The following is a 21,805-nucleotide window of genomic DNA, read 5'->3' as shown; positions in this document are numbered from 1 at the left end:
GTATTGCACAGTTAAGTGCAAAATAAAGCCTCCTCTGCTCTATCCCAACAACACGGCTCAGGTCCAAACTCGGAAGACCATTATGTGGCTCCGCCAGGAATTAATGTTATTGGCCCAGAAATTCCGATTGCGGGCGGAGGGCTGTGATCTGGAAAAATCTGCACCCGGGAGGCGCAGAGTTCCGTTGCTGGGCCTCTCCAAAGTGCCGGTGTGCAGGGCCCACGTATCCCAGAGGCACAGGCAGTTCGCAGCATCCCTGGGATCACATGGGCTATGGGGAGCCAATCAGAGAAGGGAATCTCCCTTCATACATTTGACAGGAAGACCTGTCAAATATATGAATGGAGATCACCCCCAAAACATTGTGAAACTTCAAATACACTTTAAAAAAAAAATCACATTTTTAAAATGACTTTAAATTACGATAAACAAATATTACAAAGTATTGTAAACAAAAATTTTATTTTTTGAAAAAAAGTTTTTAACGGGGCTAAAAATAAACTTACCTTTCCTTAAAGTATTTTTTAAATGATAAATCAGTGGAAATTTTTTTAAAAACTTTTTTCAACTCTTATCCTGGTAAAAGCAGGCATTATGCCTGCTTTTAACAGGCGCAAGAATTGTAAGTGTTTTCTGCGGGCGGAGGGTCTCCAAAAAGCGGAACTATCCGCCCGCAGAGGCCCTTCTCCAGGGCAGCCGGAGGATCTGTCAAGAGCTTTCTTGACAGATCGGAAATGCTGGTTTCCAGTGCATGCCTGAAACTGGCATTTCCGATGTCCCTACGGGTGAGTACACAGCACGTACCCACCCGTAGGGATCGGAATTTCTGCACCAAATTGTGATTGGTGAGGGTGGAGCACGAGGTTACATCTCATGGATTGATTAAGTGAGCATCGATCTCCCTGATGGCCTTTCCTCGCCCTTCTTTTCATAAGTTCCTATGTACTCTGTACTAGCGAGATATGTTTCCATTTCCCATAACCAGCCATTCTCTGGCTTCTCTGAATGAGGCCACCAGCTCAGTGAAGAGAAAATCTACCTTCATATTTATTTTGGGGACAGTTCAGGTACTAATACTTGGTGAATATTTCTGCCTCAGGTATCTAAATAGGGTGATGTCCCAGCATTATTGGAATATTTATCTCTGCTTTTGGTGTCGTGGGGGGTCTCTGAGTCAAAGCTAACTCTTTGGTTAATGAGACTGGCTGTGTTATTTTTGCACAATTACATTTTCTCCAGTAAAAGTTATTTTTCTTTCTAATCGTCCCCCAGCATCTCCTCTTGGACCAGACTGTTGCTGGAGTGCCATGGGTGCCAGACATTCTTCTGGTACCTTACCCAAATGGCTATTCTTCACGTGTCAGCCTGGGCAGTGACTTGAGCACAGAATCTAGGCTGATACCAGTGCAGTGCTGAGGGAGCGCTGCACTGTCGGAGGTGCCATCTTTCGGACGAGACATTAAACTGAGGCCCCGTCTACTCTCTCAGGTGGACGTAAAAGATCCCATGGCACTATTTCGAAAAAAAGCAGGGGAGTTCTGCCCGGTGCCCTGGCCAATATTTATCCATTAACCAACATCTAAAAAGCAGATTATCTGATCATTATCACATTGCAGTTGGTGGGAGCTTGCTGTGTGCAAATTGGCTGCCGCATTTCCTACCTTACAACAGTGACTACACTTCAAAAATATTTGTAAGGTCATTGGCTGTAAAAGGCTTTGGGACATCCTGAGGTTGCGAAAGGCGGTATATTCATGCAAGTCTTTCTTTCTTTTACTTATTAGGCCATTGATGTGAGCGGCGTGGGAATTTATTTATTTAATCACCCTTTTTTCTAAAAGTTTTTTTTCAAAAGATCACTCTGCAGGCAATGCTAAGAGTGTGGCACCAACCTGACCCTGGAGGACTCAAGCCTCTAATTTCTCCATCCTTCCTACGAGTTACCCGGTCTCCGTTCACTGTCCCCCTTTGGTGCCAAGCCACTGCTGGTGGTTTGCCAGCTGGGGAACTGTGAAGGCGAAATCAGCATCCTACCATTCATTCCGTGTGTACCACCATACCATGTGACTTCCGCTCATTTCGTTTCTCCCACATGGCAAGTTGCTGGCGGAGCGTGAGGCGGAGGGACCTGGAGTTGGTTGGGAAATGCAGCTTGATACCATCTGAACTAAGCCGCACATTAACTTTAGTCAAATCCAAACCACAGGGCCGCAGTTCCTTCAGAAACCAATGGCTCGATTCCAAGCACAGATTCTTGTCATACTTTCAGGAAATATGACCAACAAATTAGCTTGTCCTGATGGTAGCCATCCAAGATGTGTATTTATTTTTCCCCCCTGTTCCTTGCCCCCAGATTTTTTTGATTTAATCCCTCCCCAATTTTCTTCTGACTTTTTAACTATTTTGACCATAAAAAAAACCCCGCCTCTTCTGACATTGATCCAGTCAGTAAGTAATGAATGAATTCGAGCCTTCAGTTGGTGTCCTTACTTGGCCTGTTATTTTCTCCCTCTCCTGCAGCAATGATTGGGGCTTGTGGCGGGAATTACTCGACAGAGGCTGGCATCATTTACTCTCCCGATTTCCCCGACAACTACGCCAGCGGCAGAGTGTGCTACTGGACCATTCAGGTGCCGGGCGCTTCTCTCATACGGTTCGACTTTACCCTGTTTGACATCAGGGACTCCAGTGACATGGTGGAGTTCTTGGATGGCCGCAGCAATGACGTTCTCGCCAGGTTCGATGGGAGAAACCGGCCGTACGACAGCCTCAACGTGTCAGCCAGCTTTGTCATTTTGTACTTTTACTCCGACCGGGTTAACCAGGCCGAGGGATTCGCCGTCCTGTACAAAGGTAAGCAGGGCACTTGATTTAATTTACTGCCTTTGTGATTTATTGATGCGCTTCCAAACAAGCATCCCCTCCATTCTTGTTATTGCGAGCAGGCGAGAAATTACTGATGGAAGCAAAAGAAATTGTCAGCTTCAGGATATTCATTGTGGCGGCTCTGAGTCTACTGCCTCTTTGTCTAATGATGCTATCTCTGCAAAGTATGAAGAACGTTCTATTGATTTAGAGGTTTCCATGTGAGAATAATTACATGTTTAAGGAGACAAATCTTCATGAACAAAAGTGTTTGGCAAACCTTTTCTTGCCTTTTAAACACACGTACTGACACACATGCACTCAGACACGCACTCACACACATGCACTCACACATGCACTGACACACACGCACTGACACACACGCACTCACACATGCACCGACACACGCACTGACACACACGCACTCACACATGCACTGACACACGCACTGACACACAGGCATTCACACACGCACTCACACACATGCGCTCACGCACACGCAACGATACACACGCACTCACACACATGCAATGATGCACACACGCACTCTCACACATGCACTCACACACACGCACTCACACACACACCCACTCACACACACACTGACACACACACACATGCACTCACACACACGCACTGACACACACACTCACACACGCACTCACACACACACTCACACACATGCACTCACACACACGCACCCACTCCAAGACACGCACTCACACACGCACTCACACACACGCAATGATACACACACGCACTCACACACACACGCACGCACACACACACTCACGCACACACACTCACACACATGCACCCACACACACGCACTCACACACACATACACAAACACACGCACTCACACATGCGCGCTCACACACACGCACTCACACACATGTACACACACACACACACACACACACACACACGCACTCACACACTTGCACTCACACAAACACTCACACACACGCACACACACCCACTCACACACGGACCCACACACACGCACCCACACACGCACTCACACATGCACACTCACACACACGCATTCACAATCACGCACTCACACACACACAAACTCACATGCACGCACTCACACTCGCATACACACCCGCACCCACACACACGCACTCACACATGCACGTAAACACGCGTACTACACACATGCACCAACACACACTCACACACACACACACACACACACTCACACACACACACACATAAACATGCACTCACACCCACCCACTCACACACACACACACACACACACGCACTCACACACATGCACTCACAAACACGCACACACACACACACAATCACACACACGCACTCACACACACGCACTCACACACACACTCACACACACGCACACACACACACATGCACTCACAAACACGCACTCACACACACGCACTCACACACATGCACTCACACACACACTCACACACACACACACACACGCACTCACACACACGCACTCACACACATGCACTCACAAACACGCACCCACTCCAACACACGCACTCACACACATGCACTCACAAACACGCACTGACACACACACTCACACATGCACTCACACACACGCACCCACTCCAACACACGCATTCACACACATGCACTCACACACGCGCACTCGCACACGCGAGCTACACACACACTCACACACACGCACTCACACACGCGCACTCACACACACGCATGAGACACATGCACTCACATACGCACTCACACTCACACACACGCACTCACACACGCACTCACACACGCACTCACATACGCACTCACACACACTCACATGCACACACTCACACACGCAAACTACACACCCACACACATGCACTCACATAGACGCACTCACACACACACTCACACATGCGTACTACACACTCGCACCCACACACGTTCACACATGCAGTCACACACGCGAACTACACACACGCACCAACAGACGCACACACACACACACAAATTCACACACGCTCACTCAAACACGCACTCACACACACGCACACACACACACACACACACACTCACACACACACTCACACATGCAGTGACCCCTGTGAACTACACACACGCACCAACACACACACTCACACACACACACTGACACACGCACTCACACACACGCACACACACACACGCACGCACTCGCACGCACTCACACGCATGCACTCACACACGCACTCACACACGCACACACACACGCACACACACACGCACACACACACACTCACACACACGCACTCACAAACACGCACTCACACACACGCACTCACACACATGCACTCACACACACACACACACACACACACGCACTCACACACACGCACTCACACACATGCACTCACAAACACGCACTGACACACACACTCACACACGCACTCACACACATGCACCCACTCCAACACACGCATTCACACACATGCACTCACACACGCGCACTCACACACGCGAGCTACACACGCACTCACACACACGCACTCACACACGCGCACTCACACACACGCATGAGACACATGCACTCACATACGCACTCACACACACACACGCACTCACTCACACACGCACTCACACACGCACTCACACACGCACTCACACACGCACTCACACACACTCACATGCACACACTCACACGCGCAAACTACACACCCACACACACGCACTCACATAGACGCACTCACACACACACTCACACATGCATACTACACACTCGCACCCACACATGTTCACACATGCAGTCACACACGCGAACTACACACACGCACCAACAGACGCACACACACACACACTCACACAAATTCACACACGCTCACTCAAACACGCACTCACACACACGCGCACACACACACACACACACACACACACACACACACACTCACACATGCAGTGACCCCTGTGAACTACACACACGCACCAACACACACACTGACACACACACACTGACACACACACACTGACACACGCACTCACACACACACACTCACACACACACACTCACAAACACGTACTGACACACTTGCACTCACACACATGCACTGACACACACACACTCATACACACGCACTCACACACACCCACTCACACACACTCACGCACTCACACACACGCACACACACACTCACACACACACTTACACACACGCACTCACACATGCACTCACACATCAACTCACACCCACACACGCACTCACACACACGCACCCACTCACGCACTCACACACACACACACATGCACACACATGCACTCACACACACACACACGCGCTCACACACACACGCACACACGCAGTCACACACTCACACACACACTCACGCACACGCACACACATGCACTCACACACACACACACACACGCGCTCACACGCACTCACACACGCACTCACACACATGCATACATAGACGCTCACACACCCGCACTCACACACGCACACACACTCACACACATACTCACGCACTCACACACGCATACACACTGACACACACACTCACACACGCACTCACACACACGTGCACACACACGCACTCACGCACTCGCACACACGCACATACACACGCACTCACACATGCACTCACACATGAACTCACACCCACACATGCACTCACACACACGCACCCACTCACACACTCACACACACGCACCCACACACACGCACTGACACACATGCACCCACACACGCACTCACACACGCACTCTCACACACGTGCACTCACACACGCGAGCTACACATGCACTCACATACGCACTCACACACACTCACATACACGCACAGACACACGCACTGACACGCACTCACACACACACAATGACACACACGCACTGACACATGTACTCACACACATGAACTCACACACACTCACAAACACACACTCACACACATGCCCTCACACACACACTCACACACACGCACCCACTCCAACACACGCACTCACACACACGCACTCACACACACGCACTCACACACATGCACTGACACACGCACTGACGCTCACGCACTCACAAACACGCACTGACACATGCACCCACACACACACACTCACACACGTGAACTACACACGCACTCACACACACGCACCCACTCACGCACGCACACATGCACTCACACACACACACACACACTCACAAACATGCATTCACACATGCACTGACACACACACTCACAAACACGCACTCACACACGCAGTGACACATGCACTGACAGACGCAGTCACACACACACACTTACACACATGCACTCACACATGAACTCACACCCACACACGCACTCACACACACACACACACACTCTCACACACGCACTCAAACACACACTCACACACATGCATACATAGACGCTCACACACACGCACTCACACACACACACACACTCACGCACTCACACACGCACTTACACACACGCACTCACACATGCACTCACACATGAACTCACACCCACACATGCACACACACACACACACACACACACACACACACACACGTGCGCTCACACACACGCTCACACACACACACACACACACACACGCGCTCACACACACACTCACACACACACACTCACACACACACTCACACACATGCATACATAGACGCTCACACACACGCACTCACACACTCACACACACACCCACACACCCACTCACGCACTCACACACACACACACTCACACCCACACATGCACTCACACACACGCACTCACACCCACACATGCACTCACCCACACACACTCACACACACGCACTCACACACACACTCACACTCACGCACTCACACACGCACACACACCGACACACACACTCACACACACGCACTCACACACGCACTCACACATGCACTCACACATGAACTCACACCCACACATGCACTCACACACACGCACCCACTCACGCGCTCACACACACATGAACTCTCACACACACACGCTCACACACACGCACTCACACATGCAATCACGCACACACACTCACACACACACACACACACACACACATGCATTCACATGCACAAACTCACACATGCACTCACACACACACTCACACACACGCACTCACACATGGACACTCCCACACATGCACTCACACACGTGAGCTACACATGCACTCACACACACACGCAGCCACTCACGCACTCACACACACGCACTCACACATGCACACTCACACGCGCACTCACACACGTGAGCTACACACGCACTCACACACATGCACACATTTACGCACTCAGACACACACATGAGACACACGCACTCACACACGCACACTCACACACACTCACAAGCACGCACTCATACACACTCACACACATGCACTGACACATGCACTCACACACACACGCACACATACGCACTCACATACACACACTGACACGCACGCAGTGACACGCACGCACTGACACACACGCACTGACACATGTACTCACACACACGAACTCACACACTCACAAACACGCACTCACACACATGCCCTCACACACACACACACACCCACTCCAACACACGCACACACGCACCCACACACACGCACTGACACACATGCACTGACACACGCACTGATGCTCACGCACTCACAAACACGCACTGACACCTGCACCCACACACACTCACTCACACACACTCAAACACACACACACACAAACATGCACTCACACACACACACTGACACACATGCACCCATACATGCGCTCACACACACACACACTCACGCACATGCACTTACACACATGCACTGAGACACGCGCACCCACACACGGACTCACACACATGAAATCACACACGCACCCACACACGGACCCACACACATGCACCCACACATGCACTCTCACACACGTGCACTCACACACGCGAGCTACACATGCACTCACATACGCACTCACACACACGCAAACTACACACGCACTCATACACGCGCAATCACACGTGAACTACACACAGACTCACACGCACTCACACACGCACCCACACACACACGCACACTCACAAACACGCACTCATACACACTCACACACAGGCACTGACACATGCACTCACACACACACACACACACTCACAAACACGCACGCACACATACGCACTCACATAAACGCACTGACACACGCACTGACACGCACTCACACACACACAATGACACACATGCACTGACACATGTACTCACACACATGAACTCACACACACTCACAAACACGCACTCACACACACAAACATGCACTCACACACACACACTGACACACATGCACCCACACATGTGCTCACACACACGCACGCACACAAGCACTCACACACACTCACGCACGTGCACTTACACACATGCACTGAGACACACACTCACACACACACACACGCACTCACACACATGCACCCACACACGGACCCACACACATGAAATCACACACGCACCCACACACGGACCCACACACATGCATCCACACACGCACTCACACACGCACTCTCACGCACGTGTACTCACACACGCGAGCTACACACGCACTCACATACGCACTCACACACACGCAAACTACACACGCACTCATACACGCGCACTCACACGTGAACTACACACGGACTCACACACACGCACTCACACGCACGCACACATACGCACTCACACACACACACACTCACAAACACGCTTTCACACATATGCACTGAAACACACACACTGACACACGCACTGACACACACACTCACAAACACGCACTCACACACGCACTGACACACGCATTGACACACACGCACTGACACACACGCACTCACACACACACACGCATGAGACACATGCACTCACACATGCACTCACACACGCACTCACATACGCACTCACACACACTCACATGCACACACTCACACACGCAAACTACACACCCGCACCCACACACACGCACTCACATAGACGCACTCACACACGCACTCACACATGCGTACTACACACTCGCACCCACACACATTCACACATGCAGTCACACACGCGAACCACACACACGCACCAACAGACGCACACACACACTCACACAAATTCACACACGCTCACTCAAACACGCCCTCACACACGCGCACACGCACACACACACACACTCACACATGCAGTGACCCCTGTGAACTACACACACGCACCAACACACACACTCACACACATGCACTCACACACGTGAACTACACACACACACAGACACATGCGAACACACACGCACCCACACCCGCGCTCACACACGCACTCACACACACGCACCCACACACGCGCTCACACACACGAACTCACACACGCACGCACTGACACACATGCACTCACACACACGCACTCACAAACACGCACTGACACACATGCACTCACACACATGCACTCACACACACACACACACGCGCGCTCACACACGCACTCACACACTCACACACATGCACACACAGACGCTCACACACGCACTCACACTGACACACACACTCACACACGCACTCACACACACTCACGCACACACACACACACATGCACACACATGCACTCACACACACACACGCGCGCGCTCACACACGCACTCACACACACACACACACGCACTCACACACACTCACACACACTCACACACATGCATACATAGACGCTCACACACATGCACTCACACACGCACACACACTCACACACACACTCACGCACTCACACACGCACACACACTGACACACACACTCACACACGCACTCACACACACTCACACACACACGCACTCACACATGCACTCACATGAACTCACACCCACACATGCACTCACACACACGCACCCACTCACGCACTCACACACACACACACACACACATGCACTCACACACACACGCACTCACACACACTCACACACACTCACACACACACTCACGCACACTCACGCACTCACACACACGCACCCACACACGCGCTCACACACACCCACTCGCACACACAAACTCACACACGAACTCACACACACGTACTCACACACACGCACTCACACATGCACACTCCCACACGTGCACTCACACACACGAGCTACACATGCACTCACACACACACGCACTCTCACACACACGCAGCCACTCACGCACACGCACATGCACACTCACACGCGCACTCACACACGCGAGCTACACACGCACTCACACACATGCACACACTTACGCACTCAGACACACACATGAGACACACACACTCACTCACGCACCCACACGCACACACACACACTCACAAACACGCACTCATACACACTCACACACATGCACTGACACATGCACTCACACACACACACTCACAAACACACACGCACACATACGCACTCACATACACACACTGACACGCCCGCAGTGACACGCACGCACTGACACACACACACACGCACTGACACACACACTGACACACACACACTGACACACACGCACTGACACATGTACTCACACACACGAACTCACACACTCACAAACACGCACTCACACACATGCCCTCACACACACACACTCACACACACGCACCCACTCCAACACACACACTCACACACACGCACCCACACACGCGCTCACACACAAAGTCACACACACCCGCTCACACACAAAGTCACACACACCCACTCACACACACGCTCACACACATGAACTCTCACACACACACTCACACACACACGCACTCACACACGCAATCACGCACACACACTCACAAACACACACACACACACGCATTCACACGCAGCCATTCACGCACTCGCACACATGCACTCACACATGCACACTCACACGTGCACTCACACACGCGAGCTACACACACACTCACACACATGCACACACTTACGCACTCAGACACACGCATGAGACACACACACTCACACACACACCCACACGCACACTCACACACACTCACAAACACGCACTCATACACACTCACACACATGCACTGACACATGCACTCACACACACACACTCACAAACACACGCACACATACGCACTCACATACACACACTGACACGCACGCAGTGACACACACGCACTGACACACACACATGCACTCACACACACTCAAACACACACTCACACACACAAACATGCACTCACACACACAAACATGCACTCACACACACACACACTGACACACATGCACCCACACGTGCTCACACACACGCACGCACTCACACACACGCACTCACACACACGCACTCACACACACACGCTCACACACACACCTACACACGGACCCACACACATGAAATCACACACGCACCCACACACAGACCCACACACATGCATCCACACACGCACTCACACACGCACTCTCACACACGTGCACTCACACACATGAGCTACACACGCACTCACACACACACACACTGACACGCACGCAGTGACACGCACGCACTGACACACACACACTGACACACATGCACTGACACATGTACTCACACACACGAACTCTCACACACTCACAAACACGCACCCACACACACTCACTGACACACATGCACTGACACACGCACTGACGCTCATGCATTCACAAACACGCACTGACACACACGCACCCACTCACGCACGCACACAAACACACTCACAAACACGCATTCACACATATGCACTGAAACACACACACTGATACACACGCACTGACACACACACTCACAAACACGCACTCACACATGCACTGACACATGCACTGACAGACGCAGTCACACACACACACTGACACACACGCACTCACACATGAACTCACACCCACACACGCACTCACACACACGCACCCACTCACGCACTCACACACACGCACTCACACCCACACATGCACTCACACACACACACTCACACACACGCACTCACACACACTCACACACACGCACTCACACACACTCATGCACTCACACACACACACGCACTCACACACACACTTACACACACGCACTCACACATGAACTCACACACACGCACCCACTCACGCACTCACACACACGCACTCACACCTACACACACGCACTCACACACACTCACGCACACACACACACACACACATGCACACACATGCACTCACACACACACACACGCGCGCTCACACACGCACTCACACACACACACACACGCACTCACACACACACACACATGCATACATAGACGCTCACACACGCACACACACTCACACACACACTCACGCACTCACACACGCACACACACTGACACACACACTCACACACGCACTCACACACGCACTCACACATGCACTCACATGAACTCACACCCACACATGCACTCACACACACGCACCCACTCACGCACTCACACACACACACACACACATGCACTCACACACACACGCACTCACACACACTCACACACACACTCACGCACACTCACGCACTCACACACACGCACCCACACACGAACTCACACACGAACTCCCACACATGTACTCACACACACGCACTCACACATGCACACTCCCACACGTGCACTCACACACACGAGCTACACACACACGCACTCTCACACACACGCAGCCACTCACGCACACGCACTCACACATGCACACACACGCGCCGAGCTACACACGCACTCACACACATGCACACACTTACGCACTCAGACACACGCACTCACTCACGCACCCACACGCACACACACACTCACAAACACGCACTCATACACACTCACACACATGCACTGACACATGCACTCACACACACACACTCACAAACACACACGCACACATACGCACTCACATACACACACTGACACGCCCGCAGTGACACGCACGCACTGACACACACACTGACACACACACACTGACACACACACACTGACACATGTACTCACACACACGAACTCACACACTCACAAACACGCACTCACACACATGCCCTCACACACACACACTCACACACATGCACCCACTCCAACACACACACTCACACACACGCACCCACACGCGCTCACACACACTCACACTCACACACACTCATGCACTCACACACACACACACACACACTTACACACACGCACTCACACATGCACTCACACATGAACTCACACCCACACATGCACTCACACACACGCACCCACACACGCGCTCACACACACTCACACACACACACTCATGCACTCACACACACTTACACACACGCACTCACACATGCACTCACACATGAACTCACACCCACACATGCACTCACACACACGCACCCACTCACGCACTCACACACACGCACTCACACCCACACACACGCACTCACACACGCACTCACACACGCACTCACACATGCACTCACACACGCAATCACACACACACACGCATTCACACGCACAAACTCACACACATGCACCCACACACACGCACCCACACACGTACTCACACACACGCACTCACACATGCACACTCCCACACGTGCACTCACACATGCACACTCCCACACGTGCACTCACACACACTTGCACACATGCAATCACACACACACACACATGCACTCACACAAACGCAATCATACACTCACACACACGCACTCACACACACACGCACTCACACACATGCACTCACACACACACACACGCACTCACACACACACTCACACGCATGCACTCACACACACACTCGCACACACACACACACTCACACACACACACACTCACGCACTCACACACATGCACGCACTCACACACACAAACTCACACACAGTCACACACTCACACTCACACATGCACTCACACACACACACGCACTCGCTCACACGCAATCACACACACTCACACCCTCGCACTCAAACACACTCACACACATGCACCCACTCCAACACACACACTCACAAAGACGCACTCACACACACACACTTGTAACACACACACACACACACACACACACACACACTCAGACACACACACTCACACACACACACACACACACACGCACTCAAGCACTCACACAAACACGCACTCACACACGCACTGACACACGCACTCACACACACACTCACACACACACTCACAGACATGCACACACACACGCACTCACACACACGTTCACACACGCACTCACACACACACGCACACACATGTACTCACACACACACTCACACACGCACTCACACAAATGCACTCACACACACGAACTACACATGCACTCACACACGCACTCACACACACACTCACACACATGCACTCACAAACACGCACTCACACACACACATGCACACACTTGCACTCACACACGCACACTCACACAAATGCACTCACACACGTGACCTACACACACACTCACACACATGCACTCACACGCACTCACACACACTCACACACATGCAATCACACACACTCACACACATGCACTCATACACACTCACACACACACACACTCACACATGCACACTCACACAAACACACTCACACACATGCACTCACACACACGCACCCACTCGAACACACACACTCACACACACACGCTCACAAACATGCACTCACACACACACTCACACACTCGCACACACACACACACAAAATTGTAACACGCACACTCATACACAAGCACTCACACTCACTCACACACACTCACTCACACTCACACACGCACTCACACACACACACACGCACTGACGCATGCACTGACACACACACACTGACACACACACACTGACACACATGCACACTCACACTCACACACACACACTCACACAAACACACACACTCACTCACACACACTCACAAGCACACTCACAGACATGCACTCACACACATGCACGCACTCACACTCACACACTCACGCACTCGCACACACGCACTCACACACACGCACTCACACGCATGCACTCACACACTTGCACTCACACACATGCACTCACACACACAAAATTGTAACACGCACACTCATACACAAGCACTCACACACACTCACTCACACACACTCACTCACACTCACACTCACACACGCACCCACACACACACTCACACACACGCACTGACGCATGCACTGACACACATGCACACTCACACTCACACACACACACAAACACACACACTCACTCACACACACTGACAAGCACACACTCACACACATGCACTCACACACACGCACGCACATGTGCACTCACAAAGGCTCAATGATGTAAATCGTGCGATCTTGTGTGGTGCCACTTTGGTGAAAATGATGTGCTGCATTTTTATCAATGAGAAGTGTTTCTGTAAATGCTTCCAAAGCCGCGTTGGTTGAAGTGGTGTCGGTCCAGTCAGGCCGGGTGCTGCTGTTGGAATCGAAGGTGGTTTAATTATTTGAAACTGTTGCAACAATAATTACCCCTGCCACCACCAAGCAGAAGAACTAAAACAGTTTCTACCTTCTCTGCATTTCAAGCACTTTCTGTTTTAATTTTGTTTTAATTTAATGAAATACTAGATAATTTGATTTCTGGCAGCTCCCTTGGAGTGTGCCTTTAAATGACTGAAGTGCCTGATTGGTCAATGTCTGCCTGTGTATCTATAGGATGGACTGGGGAATCCCGATCTCAGTGTCTTCATGAAAGGCAGTCCCTCTGGACTGAATGCCACTTCAAAAAATGGGCTTCACTCCCATTGGTGTGGATTTAAAATGTATCCCTAAACGGAGAAAAAACCTGCAAGAAAAGATCATTAAGCGCCAAGCAGGGCAGCTTTTTTATCTCTCTGTATCTCTGTGCAGTTTGCAATGCATCAAAACACTGCCAGTCCGCTCTTACAAGCTAAAACCTCACTCATTCTAGTCACATCATGGACGATTTGAACTTGACCAATGACACTGGGGGTAATCTACTCCTATTGACTACAGTAGCCAGTCTTAGGATACACCTGTTCTAACCTGAACAGTCTTGGACCCATTCCAATTACTAATCCCGAAATATCTTCGAAGTTGAAGAAACCACACGAGCGGATACTCAGAAAGGAAAGTATTTCCTCTTCACCTCCACCAAGCTTTCTCCGCCACCCCCCTCCCTCTGATGGGACCACCTCTTGCTGGAGTACAGTTCGACAGTCACTGCCACCCACTACCTTAACCAAGCGGCTAATCTTCATTTGTGAACCTAGAGAGTCAGAAATGTCCTCAGTCTGCTTCCGCTCCGCCGTGTGTCAACGGGGTTTTCACTGCACTTCCGCCGCTCTCTTCATGACGTCACCTTGCGGGAGTTTCAGCCTGCCTCTAATTGGCATGTTTCACCGTATACAACACTGAAATTGAGACTGCAGTTATACTGCCACCGATGTGCACTAGTCTGGACCTGATCTGACTCCGGAAATACAAAATGGTGTGAGGCCCCACTCCTCCACCGTGTAGAGTATAACTCCCGTGCGGTGTGCAGCGGGGTGTGTAAGCACACAGCAGTGCCCGTTACTGGAAGGCCAGCCGCAGCCGGCAGTGTAACACGGGACCTGCGTGCCGACACCTCATACTATACAAAGACCAGCCTCAGGCTCAGGTAGTCCCCGGTAACGGTACAAATATCTCCCTTTGTAGCGCTTCGCATTTCCCTTTCAGGTTTCAGTTTATACCTCAGTAAAGACTTGAGCCTTTGGCATTTGAATCCATGATACAGACTTGAGACCGTTTTAAAATAAAGCTTAAGAATAATTGAGAAATGACTAAAAGGTCAATGCAGCTCTCCACTGAGGTAATTGAAAGGATTGTTAGGGAGGAAGGTTTGAATTTAAAGTGCCCCATTGTGAGGGCGAATTGGAACTCAAGATAGAAGAAGGGAAGGCTTTCAAGTGGTTTATTTCCAGTTAATCTCTCGGAGGAGATGTTTAAAGAACGTTTATTGCGTGTTTAAATGGATTGCAATTCTCCCTCTGCTGACTGCTACCATCTCCCCAGCTATTAAAGACAATCCCCGCTCACAGCCTCCAGTGAGCAAGAACGGTCTGAATACATCGGATATGATGACAGAGAGGGTCGGTCCCGGCACCAACGCGGCACGGTCATCAAAGATCCTCTACTTCATTACGGCAAGTCCCAGCCAGTCGAACCAGAGCATGCCAGGTAGGAACCACTCAGCCACCGGCCAGTGCCATTCTGTTTACCGTCACTGCTTTCTGCTAACCATCACTGCCATTGTTTACAGTGTGGACCATCTACGCCTTGGCAGCCCTGCTAACACTGACGGCGATAGCCATGATTTCAAAGATTCTTCTTCATCTCACCGTAAAGTAAGTTTGAGCAGCTTTCATTTTATCATAAAGCAGATGCTTTTCGTTCCAAGTAAATGTAATGAGGGCCCTTCTGTCCAGGGGGCTCAGTTGGTACAAGTGCTGTGAGGTGCCGCATTGAGTCCTGTAGCCCAGGAGACAGGCTCGGTACCCAGTCTGTGCTGAGTCAGCCTCGGTGCCCTACAACTGGTACAGAGTGTAAATCAGTGGCTTCTTCTTCTTCTTAGGCAGTCCCTCGGAACCGAGGATGACTTGCTTCCACACTAAAAATGAGTTCTCAGGTGACTGATGAGTCCAATGTGGGACCTACAGTCTCTGTCACAGGTGGGGCAGACGGTGGTTGAAGGGAACGGGTGGGCGGGGTGCTTGGGTTGACGTGCGCTCCTTCCGCTGTTTGCGCTTGGCTTCCGCTTGCTCCCGGCGAAGAGACTCGAGGAGTTCGGCGCCTTCCCGGATGCTTATTCTCCACTTTGTGCCGTCTTGGGCCAGGGATTCCCAAGTGGGGATGTTGCACTTTTTCAAGGAGGCTTTGAGGGTGTCCTTGAAGCATTTCCTCTGCCCACCTGGTGCTCTCTTGCCGTGTCGGAGCTCCGAGTAGAGCGCTTGTTTTGGGATCGTCAGTGGCTTACAGTCAATTGACTCCTCCAGTCTAGACGTTACCAATGACAATCCAATATTACACCCAGGATCCTTTCTGAGTCACCTTCTACCAGTTTTGTTCCATTTGTTTAGCACGCACTTCATGCATTATTATGCCCAAGGGACAACACTTTGCATTTGTCAGTATTAAACTTCGTCTGCCATCTGGCTTACTATTTGCATAAACGAAACTGAATCCTCCTCAATTTTTTAGTTGCATCCGCAATCGTTACTGGGCTCCCTTTCTTGTCATCCGAAAATTTGGCATTCTCCAGAATCCAAGTTATTTACATAAACAGGGAAATGAGGAGCCAGTTTGTGCATGGTTCGTCAAGTGTTACCACGCAGTTTATGTCTAATCGCACTATGTTACCACTAGTGGCAATGCAGGACTTAAACAGTAATTACCACCACTCCGCATTCTCTGTAATATCTTTGTACAAGTATTATCGGAATACCACACATTGACCTAAATACCAATTATTGGAGAATCGATAAAACATAAGAACATAAGAATTAGGTGCAAGAGTAGGTCACACGACCCCTCGAGCCTGCTCCACCATTCAATAAGTTCATGGCTGATCTTCGACCTCAACTCCACTTTCCCGTCAGATCCCCATATCCCTTGATTCCCCTAGAGTCCAAAAATCTATCTATCTCAGCCTTGAATATACTCAACGACTGAGCATCCACAGCCCTTTGGGCTAGAGAATTCCAAAGATTCACAACCCTCTGAGTGAAGAAACTCCTCCTCATCTCAGTCTTAAATGGCCGACCCCTTATCCTGAGACTATGCTCCCTAGTTCTAGACTCTCCAGCCAGGGGAAACGACCTCTCAACATCTACCTTGTCAATCCCCCTCAGAATCTTTTATGTTTCAATGAGATCACGTCTCTTCTTCTAAACTCCAGAGAGTATAGGCCCATTCTACTCAATCTCCCCTCATAGACCACCCTCTCATCCCAGGGATCAATCTAGTGAACCTTCGTTGCACCGCCTCTAAGGCAAGTATATCCTTCATCAGATAAGGAGACCAAAACTGTGCACAGTACTCCAGGTGTGGTCCCACCAAAGCCCTGTACAATTGTAGCAAGACTTTGTTACTCTTATACTCCAACCCCCTTGCAATAAAGACCAACATGCCATTTGCCTTCCTAATTGCTTCCTGTACCTGCATGCTAACTTTCTGTGTTCCCTGTATAAGAACATAAGAAATAGGAGCAGGAGTAGGCCAATCGGCCCCTCGAGCCTGCTCCGCCATTCAATAAGATCATGGCTGATCTGATCCTAACCGCCAATTTACTATCACAGCACCATCTCCTGAATCTAACAGAATTAGACACACGAAATAGGAGCAGGATCAGGCTACACGGCCCCTGGGCCCGCTCCGCTACCCACAGGGCCATGACCGATCCGAACCTAGACTCATGTCCAAATTCCTGCCCGCTCCCCGTAACCCTTAATTCCCTTTACTTCTAGGAAACTGTCTATTTCTGTTTTAAATTTATGTAATGATGTAGCTTCTACAGCTTTTTGGGGCAGCATATTCCATGGACCTACCACCCTCTGAGTGAAGTAGTTCCTCCTCATCTCAGTTTTGAAAGAGCAGCCCCTTATTCTAAGACTATGCCCCCTAATTCTAGTTTCACCCATCGTCGGGAACATCCTCCACGCATCCACCCGATCCAACCCCTTCACAATCTTATATGTTTCAATAAGATCGCCTCTCATTCTTCTGAACTCCAATGAGTAGAGTCCCAATGTACTCAACCTCTCCTCATATGTCCATCCCCTCATCCCCGGGATTAACCGAGTGAACCTTCTTTGTACTGACTCGAGAGCAAGTATGTCTTTTCTTAAGTATGGACACCAAAACTGTATGCAGTATTCCAGGTGCGGTCTCACCAATACCTTGTACAACTGAAGCAATACCTCCCTATTTTTATATTCTATCCCCCTAGCAATGAAAGCCAACATTCCATTGGCCTTCTTAATCACTTGCTGCACCTGCATACTAACCTTTTGAGTTTCGTGCACCAGGACCCCCAGATCCCTTTGTACTTCAGTACTTTCCAGTTTCTTGCCATTAAGATAATAACTTGCTCTACGATTTTTCCTGCCAAAGTGCATAACCTCACACTTTCCAGTATTGTATTCCATCTGCCAAATCTCTGCCCACTTACTTAGCCTGTCTATGTCCCCTTGCAGGTCTTTTATGTCCTCCTCACTCACTACTTTCCCTCCCATCTTAGTATCATCTGCAAACTTTGATATGTTACACTCGGTCCCCTCCTCCAAATCGTTAATATAGATTGTAAAGAGTTGGGGACCCAGCACTGACCCCTGCGGAACACCACTAGTTACTGATTGCCAGTCTGAGAATGAACCATTTATCCCAACTCTCTGCCTTCTGTTAGATAGCCAATCCTCTATCCATGCCAGAATATTACCCCCAATCCCATGATTTTTTATCTTAAGCAATAATATTTTGTGTGGCACCTTGTCAAATGCCTTTTGGAAGTCTAAATACACTACGTCCACTGGTTACCCTTTATCCACCCTATATGTTACTTCCTCAAAGAACTCCAGCAAATTTGTTAAACATGGCTTCCCCTTCATAAAACCATGCTGACTTTGTCCTATTAAATTATGATTATCCAAATGTCCTGTTACTGTCTCCTTAATAATGGACTCCAAAATTTTACCTACCATAGATGTTAGGCTAACCGGTCTATAGTTTCCAGCCTTCTGTCTACTGCCCTTTTTAAATAAGGGTGTTACATTAGCAGTTTTCCAGTCTGCCAGGACCTTTGCTGAGTCCAGGGAGTTTTGGAAAATTATTACCAATGCATCCACAATCCCTACCGCCACTTCCCTCAAGACCCTAGGATGTAAGCCATCAGGTCCAGGTGATTTATCCGCCTTGAGCCCCATTACTTTACTGAGTACCACTTTGTAGTGTCCGTGTGTAGATAAAGACATTTACTAAGCAAGTCTGGGGGGGGGGTTTCTAAAGGATATACACAATACACAGGCTTATATAGCCCAAGTGGCAATTACCGGCATTACGCACACCTGGGACTCTTTAAAGGCACATACACCACAATTCCTCCCCTTCTAGCTAACTAGTACATCATATTTTAAGTAATTATTAATTACATGTTATA

The 21,805-nt window shown here is 50.2% G+C and overlaps 1 protein-coding gene across 1 annotated transcript in view; it reads left to right on the top strand.

Moving 5' to 3' along the window:
- kremen1 (kringle containing transmembrane protein 1) overlaps positions 1–21,805 on the top strand; it is a 190,948-nt gene that overhangs the window by 104,653 nt on the left and 64,490 nt on the right. The window contains exons 6-8 of the mRNA XM_085961807.1: positions 2,521–2,853; positions 17,668–17,832; positions 17,915–17,999. Of these exons, the coding sequence (XP_085817933.1) occupies positions 2,521–2,853; positions 17,668–17,832; positions 17,915–17,999 (583 nt within the window). The remainder of the gene's footprint in view (positions 1–2,520; positions 2,854–17,667; positions 17,833–17,914; positions 18,000–21,805) is intronic.

The sequence above is a fragment of the Somniosus microcephalus genome, chromosome 19 (assembly GCF_052327205.1).
Source record: "Somniosus microcephalus isolate GS21.2 chromosome 19, FLI_Smic_1.0, whole genome shotgun sequence".
Taxonomy (NCBI): domain Eukaryota; kingdom Metazoa; phylum Chordata; class Chondrichthyes; order Squaliformes; family Somniosidae; genus Somniosus; species Somniosus microcephalus.
Note: the sequence above shows the minus strand (reverse complement) of the source record. Positions and strands in the feature narration are given on the sequence as shown.